Source organism: Stegodyphus dumicola, chromosome X1, assembly GCF_044657685.1.
Source record: "Stegodyphus dumicola isolate Sdum_Otavi_A_Nest chromosome X1, ASM4465768v1".
Taxonomy (NCBI): Eukaryota; Metazoa; Arthropoda; class Arachnida; order Araneae; family Eresidae; genus Stegodyphus; species Stegodyphus dumicola.
In genome coordinates, this window is record NC_140780.1 from 50994601 (window position 1) to 51009682 (window position 15082).

General features: G+C 33.1%; 1 protein-coding gene across 3 annotated transcripts in view; it reads left to right on the forward strand.

The window, feature by feature from the left end:
* The window catches only part of LOC118180909 (uncharacterized), a 75168-nt gene that overhangs the window by 14717 nt on the left and 45369 nt on the right, over positions 1-15082 (forward strand). For all 3 annotated transcript variants that reach the window (XM_085807096.1, XM_035349987.2, XM_085807095.1), the window contains exon 2: positions 8457-8544. In XM_085807096.1, the coding sequence (XP_085663222.1) occupies positions 8474-8544 (71 nt within the window). In that variant the 5' untranslated portion in view covers positions 8457-8473. The remainder of the gene's footprint in view (positions 1-8456; positions 8545-15082) is intronic.

The window sequence follows — 15082 nt, forward strand, 5'->3', positions numbered from 1 at the left end:
CAAACTGACATTAAAAAAAAAAAAATGTCTAAAATTACTAATTATGAATATAAAATGGCAGTATAAGAAAATGTAAGCAACATTATGCAATGTTTACTATGAGAAATTGTACTAACTTGGAAGCAGAAGTAGCAGCCATTTTCCAAATAGCAATGCTTTACTTAGCGATGCTATACAGCCATCTATGATCGACAGTTGAAAGTTCTAATAATATAGAATGAATAAACACAGGAATGGAATATGTTAAGGCATTTACAGAAGAATAAATAAATTTAAACTTTTGTCTACTAGAGTGGACATGATGCAACAAAGGGTTAAGTGGAAAACAAATAAACAATTAGAGAAATAGGTTATCTTCCGCAGCTGTAGTTGCCACAGTTACGAAGCAAGCCTGAAGGGACAAAATAACACTGGAGTGACTGTTATAAAATAACATACCAGAACTTCTAAATACGTACGAGGTAATCCATTCACAACAAAAAATTTCAGAGGTATAAGGAAACAGTTTCTTTACTATGCATTTAGAGCAGGGAATGTGAAAACTGAGCTATGTACCCATCGGGATTCAAAATCGGGATCTTCCTATTTGCTACTAGTTACATCTCGACAGCTCGAGTAGTGAAAGGTGATAATTCTTCATATACTTTCCCACTCAAAGGGAAACAGGAACGAAATCTTGTCGTAATCCACGTGGAACGAAATCCACGTGGTGATGAATTATCATCCATCATGTTTTAATCAGACGTTACAGTCCAGCTTATTGGGTTTATTTAGAGCAAGGAATATGAAAAATTTAACTGTAGTCTCCTGGAATTTGGTCTCTAGATCTTCCGATTGCTAGCCCGTTATGCATTCTTCCAGTTACCCCACGAAAACCTGCACGGGGGAAGGCAATAACTTCTTATAACTGCTAATAAGCTGGGTAAATCTGATCAGTGTGTTGTTTAGTGCAGATGGTTTCCACGCAGATTGCCATTAATTTGAATTCTGGACATGAGTTTAATACTTGTATTTGTCATGTATGTGCGGATTCAGGGCAAGTAGAAGTTATCTGTCTAAGTGACTTATGTTTCTTAGACAGATGACTTCTACTATGGATGACTTCTACTATGGATAACTTCTACTATGGATGACTTCTGCTATGGATGACTTCTACTATGGATAACTTCTATTATGGATGACTTCTACTATGGATGACGTCTACTTCTGCTATGGATGACTTCTACTATATAACTTCTAACTATGGATGACTGATGTCAGGACAGAAGGTCATATCTTTGGATATCGTTTCATGCCTGCTTTAAGTTAAAATGGGGTATTGTAAAATCATACTGTCAGCCCATGTAACAATATATCTGTTTTTAATGTATTCATTTTCTTCACAAACTTATATAAAATATCGATTTGGCGTCAAGAAGCAGCAGATAAGGAAAAGAACGAGTATGAAGGGAAATCTGCTAGTCTAGGCTTTAGATTATTGAGGCTAAAATTAATAATAAAGAAAATTCAATTTTTGGCAAATATAACTGTTGCCATCTTCGAACGCTTTCAGAAATCGTCTGTTTCTTCTCAATGTTTTTTTTAAACTTTACTTTCGAAGATAATGATTCGCTGAATCAGTAAAAGTACATAGCTAGAATCTCCGTTTTATAGCTGTGTCATTAGACAAGATAAACGCAATGTTTGAACCTGCTTTTCATCCATAAGCGAGCAAATGTATATGTTTTAGTGTTTGCTCTGCTGAAGTCTTTCAAAATATTTAAATGCTGTCATAGTCTTCTAAATTTCTTAATCTTTGTTTTTAAATTAAAATTTATTTTATTCGATTTTAATAAACCCTTATTTACTTTATCTGTTACCTCTGCCTAAAAAATATAACTTTACAAATTTTGTCATACTTTCGCTGTTTGTTTGTTTTCTTATGGACTCAAACTCTATGTTTGCTTGTTTAATTAATTACAGTAAAGCTCGCAATGGTATTTGCCTGAAGGAAGGTATGCATTCGTGGAGCATTTTAAGAAAAACTGGCTCGTATTCACGTTAGACATGAGAAAACCGCGAATATGGTCGTACAATCAGCTCATTCGCTCGAATTTGAGCCGGGGTCGAAGACTATCTGTGTTCAAGGGATTTTAAGCACTCAGCTACTGATGCACGATACCATCAGATTGTTAAGTTTAATTAAAAATTACAGTAATGCCCGAAAGGCATATTCGGAGAAAGCAGAAGGAACTTACAGATTTTTGTCTAATGAAACAAGTTTACAGAACCTTTTATAAAGAAAGCTGTAATAGCTTTAGATGTTTTTATGTTAATTCCTTTCTGGAAGTTTTATTTCCTCCATTAACTATAAAAACTAAGTGGCGTAACAGCCCTAATGGGCCAAGGCCTGCAGTGCCCGAAATCTGCTTTCTTGACCGTGTGCCCCGGGATGCGTAAGCATATGCCCTGAACAAGTGGTCAGCTTGGTCGCAGGACTCCCAATGTTTAGTCCCCAAGCGAACTTGGTACTCATTTTATCGACCCAAGTGATGGAAATCAAGGGATGAAAGGCTGAGTCGACCTTGCCCAGCCAGGGAATCGAGCCCCGGACTTGTGGTGCCGCTGCGCGATGCGCTAGCCACTGCGCCACCGAGCCTCTCCATTAACAATAACTAGAGTTTAAGTTAGATTGAATTTAAATAGCGAGTACATTTGTAACTTAAAAGGAGAAAACTGAGGGATTTCGCCAGAAATATGCTTATTTTCCCGAGAAGTCCAACTGTCTGCTGATCTGGATTTGATGAGTGATTTTGAATATGTAAATGCGTAGGATTAGAAGCCGTGGTAGCTTAGCTGATTGCAAGATATAGTTTTCAGTAATCCTTTGAATTCCATTATTTTGGAGTTTAAACTTGTTAAGTGGGAAGTTCAGAATTCGTTTAAAGCACAGAAAGGTTAAGTAGTTGTAGTTTGATAGTTAAGTATAGTGGTACTAAGTACTATAATTGTATAAAGTGCATTAAAGTTGTATATTGTTGAGTATTAGGCTGCATGGACGAGCTCTTTAATAACTGTGCCAAATAGGCGGAAGTTGAGAATCTATTGCAATAAAAAGCAGAATCTAGCAAAATAAACAACTGTAATTAGCTCAAGGTAAAAATAAAGAGATAACAAATTCCCCTTAACACACGAGAAATATCGCCGATTGCTGATATCAATCACAAAGTAAACTTTAATACACATATCCAGCTCTTTGAACGGAATTGAGTCTCTAAAGCAACTGACTCCCGCTGTTTAATCATGACTATTTATATAAATGGTGTCCGGCCTTCTGGAAAAATCACCACCAGAACTTCGGAAATGGGTCTTCCGGGAACTTCCAGGAAAGTGCGAAGATAGTGAGAAATCCCCAAATTTCGCTAATTTGGTCAGGCTGGATCATCAGAAGAACCATATATCTAGTTTTTCAGCGCAGTTATTTTTGCAATTTTAAAGTGAATCGATTAAAAATCACAAGATCTGCGGCTCATGAAATAAGCAATTATACATACAGTACGTGGCCACAATTTCGATTAAAGCAAAATACAGCAAAAGTACGATATTTCGGTATGTTCAGGATTGCAGTGATGATGATTTATAGGAAAAAAATTACATAATGCCGCAAAACGATTTTTTTTTCGTAAATGAAAGTACTGAATATAGACAAATACTGCATATTATAATTCATGAAAATATATGCAACTAAAAATTTTTAGGAAATAAATTCATTCATAATTTAGTTATATTTAATCAGTTTTTGTTTTGAAGTCATCAGTATTACTAGTTTGAATGTTCACTCGCTTCACAAATTGTAATTCTCCTTAAGAAGGAGGAGAGAAGGGAAAGAAAAAGCCTTAGAATATTAACATTTATTATTTCTTCAGAATTATATTTTAAAATTTTTCTTATCGAATTTCAGAAATGTATTCAACTGTTCACCAGCCTGCATGCCATATGAATTTCACAGAATCTTTTTCTTCACCGATACTTTCCACATCTTTCATTAACTGCTGATTCAAAGTTCTTTAAATTATGATGTTGCCAACTAACTCTTCCACAACAAAGATAAAAGCATAATAGCCAAGAGCTTGGTATTTATAAAAAACAGCCCTCCATAAATTATTCATTTTATGGACTTTCAGTCCATTCAATAATTTCTTTCTCTGAAAGCTTCAAAAGTATATTAATAAAAAACAGCCCTCCATAAATGATTCATTTTATGGACTTTCAGTCCATTTAATAATTTCTTTCTCTGAAAGCTTCAAAAATATAACTGTAAAATGATTATAAGACTGCTGAGCCTTTCTGAATATAGCAGAATGACATGGAAATAGCATGATCTTACAGGAAGTCGATGAAAATGATACCGGATTATCAATGGGACGAACCATGGATAACAGACTATTGGACTTTACACGCTAAAAGTTTTGTATAAAATGCAACAAATAAATGAAAACCATACGTAGCATTATAAACAAAATATAATATATAATCCAATTCAGAAGTCAAACAACAAAAATCAGCGTTATATTTACAAAATTTTTTTCACAGGACTAGTTTCGATGGTTTTACCGAACCACCATCTTCAGCTGCAAAACCGCAAATGATTTGCAGTTTTGCAGCTGAAGATGGTGGTTCGGTAAAACCGTCGAAACTAGTCCTGTGAAAAAATTTTTTTAAATATAACGCTGATTTTTGTTGTTTGACTTCTGAATTAGTATTTAATCGGCGTGTTATTGTGTCTTAATATAATCCAATATTTACAAGAATTTTAAATAGGTAAATGGAGGAGTTATTTTGTTGAGAAGGCTTTATATTTTATTAGCCACCAGCGAAGTTCGAACTCCTGATCTATGGCTTATATGTTCTCTGGGTTAAGCAAAAAACTTTTTTGAACAATTCTGAACTTTTGGTAATTTTTCAGTCGAATTACATGAAATGTTCTGTTCTTATATTGTATCTTTCTGTCTAGAATGGTAAATAAATTATTAAAATTTGTATCAATATCATTTTGTCAAATAAATTTCTCAATCCAGTTAAATTACGTATACTTCTGACAACAGGTATTCCAAGTGAACAATACTGACTTAGCATATTTTATTTCCAAATTTACTCTTTAGTATCTCTTAAGTAGAGGCTTATTTGCGCAAATTCGTCTGTACAAACTTAGCTGCCGAGCATCCTACGTATGACTTCAAACAGTTAAATTAATTTTTCTAAGATAATTATTGTTATGAATAGCAGAATTGATTATAGAATCTCAACTAACAAGCATGATAGCAGTAATATTTATTTACAATTAATTAAGGAAGTTTATTTGTGTTTGCTTCGCCAGAAGATGATTCACTGATATCATCTCAGTATTAGTTGCTGGAGTAGAAAATGAAACATTATTAATTCTGAATTCATCCTTCGCTAATTTATTACGGCTTTTTTGCTTCAAAAGCATAATTTTGTTTGATTTATTACTTTTGCTTCCATGGGATAATATTCAACTGGCACAGTAATTTCATCTTCTATGTCATAAATATTAAAAAGGATTTTAATTTTTTCTCTTAGCTGTTGAGATTAATTTCGTTTACTGTAATATTTCCGGAAGAACGATATCAGTTTTTACTTAGTTGCAATTAAGTCCGCAAACCACTTCTTCCAAAAGGATTGAGACATTGCCATGAGATTAATTTCCAGTGATAACAAATAGCTTGTTTTTTGTCGCCCACCTCAGTTTTCGTAATATGCTCTAACCATTGGTATTACGACATTTTCTGTTTACCTGTAATTACGATGTGCAGTCATTTTGACTGTAATTTATTTAACGGAAAGAAATACAGCATTTTTGTATTTTTTTAATAAAATATGTTATAATTTAGTTTATTAAATGAATTTTTGTTACAGGGTAAAAAATCTTCGAGAATGCTTTTAAATTGTTTTTTATTTTACGTATATTAAAAGTACATAAATCCAAGTATAAAGGACCAGGAGCCTTTTAGTATTAAAATCAAGAAAATACATCTTTCTCATGGCAGTTTTAGGAAATTATGGATATTGAAAATCTCCTATCATTTCATACGATAGTTCACCTCTGTGTCGACAACATATTAGATATTTTCAAGTGTTCTTTCGAATAGTTGATTATACATTAATAATCCAATACTTCCACTAGACTGCTGAACGCAGCATTCGTATTTCTTCGTGCAAATGTTTGCAGTGTTAATCCTGTATTATCAGTTATGTAACACAGGGCGGTTTTGGCAAGCTTATTATATATTTTTACATTTTATTCTATGCTAACATTTCTAAGCCTTCCTCAAATTCTTAAACGCTTTCACATTTTACGAATGGATGCAATATACCGAGTTTACTGCGCGGCCCGAAAGCGGTTTTCGTTTTAATTCACATGAAAATAAATATGAAAAAAAAAAGAACCTTAAAATTAAAGATTTATGGAATAATGTGTAAGTACTGCATTTTTTTATTCTAAGAATGCATTTCAGAATATATTATAGAGCTTGAAGAACTACATTAAATAATAAATAAATTCAAATATTTTCATTTTTTAAATTTCCTTCTCAGACTAGTAATTTATTTTTGAGCGCTGCTTTTATTACTTTATTGGTATATATATATATATATATATATATATATATATATATGTTATGGTACTTAAGGATTACAAAATAATTTTAACCTGCTTTGAATCATTGGTTTTATTGATACGGCGTTTTATGGTTAAGCTGGCTCAACCAGTTAGACATAAAATCTGTACAAAGAAGAACTAAAACTTTATTTTGTTGGGTATTTTATTTAATACTTGTTTTATATTTATTACATTATCTTTAGTAAAGCATCCTCTTTGTTTCGATCTTAAAAAGCAAAACTATATAATACATGATAATTTATTACTTGTGTTGGAATAGCATATTGAAAAACGTATGGTTTTCAATATGTTTAAACTACTAGTTTTTTTAAGAATGTACGTCGTAAAGTCGTTACTATCAGGTAGTTATTAGATTAGAAGCACTTAATAGATATATTGATTTAATGTTTAAAGGTATTTAAGCTTTTACCCAGATGCGAAAAATCTGAGTGTTAATTACTGGAAAAAAATTTACCTATTCATCAAGCCTGCGTTATTACATTTAAGAAAAGAAGCATAACACTTTGTCACTTAAATAACCGCAAAACGATCCTCATTTATTTAAAATGTGTCAGTAGAAAATTCTCAAGTCAGGGAAATTATACAGAAGAGACTTGATTCAACATCGATGCTATGAGAAAAAATAATTTTGTGTACTTTTTTAAGCAGATTCCTATCCTATTAAAAGTCGAAATCCTGCATTTTTCAAGATAAGCTAGGAATAGAGGATTTCATCGTTTTTCTATTAATAAAATACACATCCCCTTTAGGTAGTTTTAACTAAAATAGATATCTCTTTCTGGTATGAAGACAACTTTATGTAGCTGATCTGAATTTAAACAAGCAAAAAACAAACAAATTTAACAGCGAATAGCGTTTTATGTTTTTATTTTATTACCTCGTCACAAAAGATGTTCATCTATTATTTGATTGCTTTTACTGGTATTTTCCTATTCCAGCCGAAAAAGATAGACTTCATATTAAGTAGCTTTGGAGATTATTTAAAGTACATGTTTTTTCCAAATAGTTCTCCAAAGCAAATAGAAGTAATTAATTTACTTAATATAATACACGTGTCCCTTTCTTTCGGAAATACTACTGTATTCTTGTAAATATGAAATAATGTTTAGTGCTTACGAGGGATTTAGGACATATGCTATTATAGACTATAGGATCAACCCCGAATGAGTGATTACCGGGTGTTAAATTTAAACTATAACACTTTTAAAAACTTTTTCAAACAAATGCTAAAAGATAATTTTTAAATGAAAATAATTGCATTTTCCCACTGAGCTTCCCCTGCAAGTAAAAGTATATGTTCAAATTCCCTTACATTTTAAAACATATTTAGATGTTTACAGTCTTTCATTCACTGCAGTGATTTAGGCACTTATAACCTCTTCATTTGGGAGGGGTATGAGCATTATATTCTTCAAAATATAATGCTCATACTGTAAAGCCATTAAAATTTTTTTGATTCTGGAAAACATGAAAAATAAGCAATGCCCTCACCGGGACTTGAACCTGGACCTCTCGAATACGAGCCGAGTGTGCTACCACGAAGGCATGTAGAAAGGAGGGAGAAAATACCTTATATAAGATTTTGCGATTTTTCTTTTCATTTAAGTAAAATGTACGGTATTATTACTTAACGGTACTTACTTAATGTACGGTTACTTAACGGTATTATTGATAAGTGTTCAGAAATGCTTGTATTAAGATGCACTGCTACGGTTTGAACATTATGACTGCATAAAACTGCCCGTAACATATCATAACAGAATATAATTTTTTACAGGAGTTGGAAAAAGTACGATGGCATCAAAATTTGATAAGAATGCTTTTTCCAAGTTGTTGAAGGGAACAGCTATTTCAAATTTTAACATGTAAGTATTCAATATTTTAATAATTTAAGAATAATGATAAGCATATTTTCGTGTGAGTAGCCCAAACTGCTTAGCCTACTCAGTGCAAGCATCATAAATTCTTGTGATAAACACATCAGTTTCATTTTAGAAAGCAGTTACACAAGATAACAAAGAGATCATATGGAGTAATTAAAACGCATACGCTATGTTAATCATAAATTAGGTTTGTTATGTTAATCATCTAATATTATAAGCCAGTAGGAAGGCTGCGTGCCAGAACTGTAGACCACTTAGCCGCAAAGCGTTTGCAGGGTGCACCACGATGAGGTAGGTCTACGTTGCACCCATCTACGTTGCAATGCAGTTGTGGCTTTCTGTCTGTCTACATGACATGATTGCCTTGCCTCCCACCTGCACCGCATAGGTATTTCAAGAGCTCCTAATTACCCACTTTTAATTCTGGAGAAAAAAATGGACAGTGACCACCTTCTTCGATGTGTAGCTCATCATGGTCTTACAGAAGAGCCGAGATACTAGGAGGCAAGAACGCTCCTTAAGCAATGACTTCGGTCCTTCTGTTCTTAATTCGGTCTTTCTATTATTTGTAATTCTCTGTTTGTAAGATTTTAGTTCTTCGTAACATTTTACCTAGCCATTGGAAATAATAAAAATATTATAAGCCATAAAGAAGTAAATAATTTCGAAACGCATCCACGTTAAAAAGGAATATTAATAAATGTAGGGGTAGAGTTTAAAAGCTATTAATAAATATGAAGTGTTTATAGAAGGATTATAATAAAGAAGTAATAGAATAGGCCCCTGTAGCCTTCCAAGTATCTGAGTCACTAGAATATTCTGAATATATATTTTTCACTGCAATATAGTCAAGAGACAGTGGTGTTGAATAATCGTACTTGGGATGCGGTATTTAATTGATTGCAAGTGAGTTAACGTGACTTTTAACTGACTTTGATTTTTGTAAGTGTGAATAACAAAAATATGCATGATGAGATGACCCCCAAAAGTACTGAAAAAAAAGTGCAAATTGCAGTTAACTTATAATGTATTTAACACAGTACTTCTTCGTACAATAAGATTATCCACACACTGTAATTTAAATAGTACTTTAAAGTACGTATAGGGTAAGATTGCGCAAGTCGTACCGCCTTGAGTAGTACTTTTTAAATATTAGGCGTAATATCAAGCCATATGCGCCTCTTCCAGCAAAACGAGTTACCCTCTAGTCAACCATATTGTTTCACATCGTGTTCGTCTCCCTGTACTATTTGTGAGGAAGCCGCGAAGAGAATATGATTCAGAGCCTAAATGTAAAGGATTTTGTACACGGCTTATGTGCTGCAGTTGACCAGAAAATGAAAAATATCTTTTTAATTTTTATTGTAAATAATAGATTGAATAAATTAATTGAGAAAAGAAAGTTTTATTATAATTGCTCAATTTTAAACGTAGCACGTCTTAAGCGACTGGTAATACGACTGGTTGTTTAAGTCGTATTAAGTTCGTATTCATAACTTCTACTAAATTTATCCAACAGAGTAGACTGTACGGAATTTTAGTGTAATGAATATCAGCAACGACTACACAAGATATTATTAACACACAATTTTTATTTTTTCATACATCTTACTATTCATATCTATTTTTCTCAGGTGGTACGAGTTACGGAACCTAACCCTATTCCGGTTCAAAAGTTGCAATCAAGGGCCTTTATTTAATTATAATTATTTTGGAGACTTTCATTCTGAGTGAACTTGTTTTTTGCAGAATTTGAAATAAAAAGTCCTTCGTAAAACATAGGTAATGAAACACAAATAAGTAAACAGAGTGCTTTTGTGGTGGGACATCCAGTCATTTATGTCCCAGAAGTAGCAGAAATATGTAAGAAAAAAATAGCTCTGAAACTTAAAGGAAGTTTGAAATTAACGTGGTTAATTTAATAAAACATTCCAAACATTTAAGATTAGATTCAGTATTATCAGCAATATAAAATGCATAGCACATAAACTGCAGCAAATCAGATGCTAAATTCGAGAGCAAAGAACATTTTTTTTTTTTTTTTTTTTTTTTACTTTTTTAAAAAAGCTATTAGTTTGGATGCTGTAGTGGTTTTTCTTTACCATGCAGTTGTAATAACAAAGAAGTTGTTTCAGCCTTGAAATTGAGGTTTCATTAGAAGAATTGAAATCTCATTATTACCATCTGCACCTTTCAAGGTTTTTCTCATTTTAGTTTAGCTGAGTAACGGCATTCTGTTTCCGTTATTTCAGACTTTGATACAGATCAGTAAAGATTTTACGGAAAGTTATGACCTAATTTGTTATCAATGAAGCCTAATCGATATCAAATTGATAACACTAATCACTAATTTGGTATTAATGTCTGGGAATAAAATGTTGTATATTTCTTGTAAGGGACATGTATATACAGCAGTTTCTAAATTCTATATTGCATTTCATGTACTTAAAATGTTTGTACTTGAGATCATAGTAGGTAAGATAGAAATGCATGTACGAATGAGCATAATATAAACATTTGACTTGAAAATTTAAAAATACCGAATAATTTAAAACCGAAGAGAAACAATTTAGCTCGGCACTTACTATAAGCACATAGTAAGTGCCGAGAATTATGTGCTAAGTTATGATGAAATGTTAAATAAAAAGTAATCTGATTTAAGAAACTGAAAATATTATCAAAAGCATGTAATGTAATAGTGTACTATAGTATGTTCACAATCATCGTTCTCAAAAAAATGCTGGCGAAAAAGTTCAGATATACTGAAGTAGTAGCAAAGGCATATTTCTCCTCCCTACAGAAAAAAGCATACTTTTTTATCACTTCTAAAGGAAATTTCAAAGAAAAATGATTCGTTGATATTTGCAGAAAGGACATGCAATTTGTACATCTCAAACTCACACTAGAACAAGAAGTATTATGGTAGTACAAGAAGTATTACGGCATTAGTTCTATGAAAGGTATAGTATATTTCATAGTTATAGTACAGAAAAAAAGTACATTTCGATTGATTGGCGAATGAAAATAAAGTTTTTTAAGTTGTTTTATTTTTGTTCAATTAGCCATACTTTAAATTACTTTTTACCTTAGTTTCTACTGATAGAATTATCACGGTAGAGTTTTGCACCTCATCAACAGTAGAAGGATGGCGTCCGTGAAGGAAGCCAACTATAAACGGCTTCCTTGTCATTGCCACTGCCGAAGAAATCTAGGCCATCAAGAAATATTTTGAGACACATAGAACGACCAAAATCATTCGGTTGCAAGTATGCTTTTTTGTATAGGGATAATCAATTTGTTCCCAACAAATTGACTTGATAATTCTGCCAGTTTCACATTCTTTGCGTTTAAGAAATTCGTAACAGACAACATTTGATAGTAGTACTACTAACTGCTCGATTGTCTTGAGAATTTTAAACACAGAGAATGTTACGTAACATGATCTGAGTTTCTCTAGATTATTTTTTAGCAATGGATAAAGCAAGTCACATCACAGGAACATAATCGCGACAACTTTGCTGCATCGACATTAATTGTCAACGAACTTAATTTCTAGATACCTCTCGCACAAAAATCAAATAATATCTTTAGGAAACATAACAGGTTAATTAGAAGTGCATCTCCAAAATCTTCATTGCAGTATGTTCCAGAACCTATGACTGGCGTAGATTTGCTCTATCGGATAAAATTTAAGCTTATAATCGGATGTCTGAAAATTATCGCACTGGAAAATCGTATTGCAGTATGGCTTGCAATGCAAGCAAAGCGGAGACTACTCGATCTTATTGACATGCTTCAGTTACCGTATAATTATACTTAGCCACATACCTATTTGATGTTTTTCACACCGTCACAGTCACAATATAACGCACTCCTCCTCTCGTGTTATTTCTGTACTCTAGTAATTTGCATGAGTACCTTGAAAGCCACTGTTGGCCCTCACGTTTGAGAACAAGTACCTTTTTTTGAAATACGCGTAATCTTAAGGCTCTTCCCAGATTAGTTCTGAACTAATAAACCTCCGATTCTGCAATGAATCGAATGAGCAAACGCGTGAAGCTCACCACAGTGTGAATTTCATGGGAGTTAAAAAAAAGAGTATAAATCGAGCTTTAAAGGTATATATACATTTTGAGAATTAGCGATCAGATTAAATGAAGATAAAATAATTATTAAATAATATTAAACAAAGATTAAACGAAGGTGGATTAATTATTTTATTGTTTTTCTTTTACAATATAACTTAAACTTTGCGCAACAATGAGCAGTAATCGTAACAAAAGAAATCAGCTCAAGAAATGAATCAAAAACTTCACTGTGCATAACGTTTCGGGTAAAAAACATTGTTAAACAAATATTTTTAAACGTTGTTAAACATTAATAAAACGTTGATCATTTGAGTGAGTTTACGCCACATGCATTTTTTTTTCGCTTTTCTAATAAAAGTTGTTTGAAATTCCATCATACGGGGACTCCCGCAAAGATTCCCCAGCAATCCAGAAAGCACTATAACGTCAAAATCACGAAGTAACGCAAAAGATCTAGCATCCATAGGATTTGAGTCTGTAAAATCTTTCCTTTAAAATCTGGCATACTAGATTTTTCTATGATGTTGATGTAAATGATTTTGTAATTTCTGCAGTACGATTTAAGTTTATGATCTATGTTCATTTGCTGCAATACAGAATCCCAAGGTATTTGTTTCAAGGGCTTTGTGTGCCCTTGTAACTAAATATATGCTTGAAATAATGTTACCTGTAGAGCCTTTCTGACCGTTGACTATGCTAGTAGCTAGGTGAATTCCTCCTCCAGACGATAAAACATGATAACAGTTTAAGCAAAAAAGTACTCCTTTCCTTCTCATGGAGGTGCAGTGTGCATAGAGATTAACCAAAAATAGTTTGCATTCAAGTCATCCTTTGCGAAAACTGACAACAGCCTCCAGACTTGAAAGATTGCGATGGTGTCGATTTAGTAATCACCGGGTGAAAATGTAAACGCAGTGAGCAGTTCGCCCGAATCCTGTTGTACTTTATAAACGCCATGCTGCTTGTCAGAGAGGCATTATCGTTTGGAATAACATCAACATCAGCACCTGGTCAACGCGAGTTCGCCATAAGAAATACAATTACTGCAAATACATACGAGGATGAGATGCTGCAGCTGATCATACTATCCTAGTTTCAGAGGTTATAAAATGTTAATTTTCAGCAAAATAACGCGACATGCACAGCTAGCATAAGCATGCAAGTTTTGGTAGGTACCCAAACGCTTAACTGGTCATCACGGCCTCCGAATCTTTCTCCAAATGAGTATTTAAAAGATTAAGACCGTCATTAGAGTGCTCTGTATAATGCTGAAACGAAGACTGAATTATAGGAAAAGTGGTGGAAAACGTACGGTTTATACGTATGTTAACACTCTATCTAAGCACTGATTGAATCACGAAGAGTGCTGTTTGTGTCGCTCATAGAGGTATTATGTTTCCCATTGATAACTTTGTATTCTGTCATTGTGATGTATTACACTCTCGGAATAAAAATCAATTATTTATAAGTGGATTTTTCTCTGTGTGTGTCAATTTTTATCGCATTCTTGTCGTTCCTTTGTGGTGCTGCATTTTATTTGTCAAATAGTTTCCTAGTTAAAAGCTATTAGTCAGCTACAAGCTGCTTGTAATTAAATCTCATTATATTTGTTTGCACTCGGATTTACATTCGCTAGATGATAAATTTGCTCTTTTCGACGATAAAAGAGGTTACTTCAGATTTGTTTTACCATTTGAAGACTCCTTTGAGTCAGCTACTCTTTTCACTTACAGTTTGTTCATATTACGAAAAATGTAATTGTCATCTTTTGCTTAGTATTTAACCATGATTAATGAATCCAGATCTATAAACAGAGTATATAAAGAGAGTCTTTCCACAAGCTGATAGAATCTAAACGTTTTTTTTGACTGCAAAAACAATAGTACTGATATTTATCTAGTTTTAGATTAGAAGGAATCTAGATCTTCGCAAATATATGATTTTTTATATTTGATTCAAATTATTATCATAAAGCAAAAGTAAATTAAATACTTTAGAATTAAGCTTTTATTAAAATAAATCGGTTGGTGTATTTAATTATGGCAAAGCACACGAGGGCTATCTGCCTAAGGGGAGGGATGCCTTCGTAGAGGACTTTCTAAGGGAAACTGGCTCGTATACACGTTACACATGGGGAAAACCACGAAAACGCCCATGCAGCCAGCCCGTTCGCGGGATTCGAACCTCGGACCGAACTACCAGTGTTCAGCGACTTTACCGCTCGGCCGCTGGTGGGCGTTAAAATAAATCGGAGCAACCTTTTTGGCTTCATTAGCACAGAACAGAAACTCTCTGATTATTTAGACGGATAAATCATAATCTTTTACCATATTCTTTAAAATCTTCATGTTACAGCTGATATTTTATCTTTTTTTGAAGCTTCAGATGCTATAAGATGAGTGTATGCGTATTGTTTCCAAAGCAAAAACACT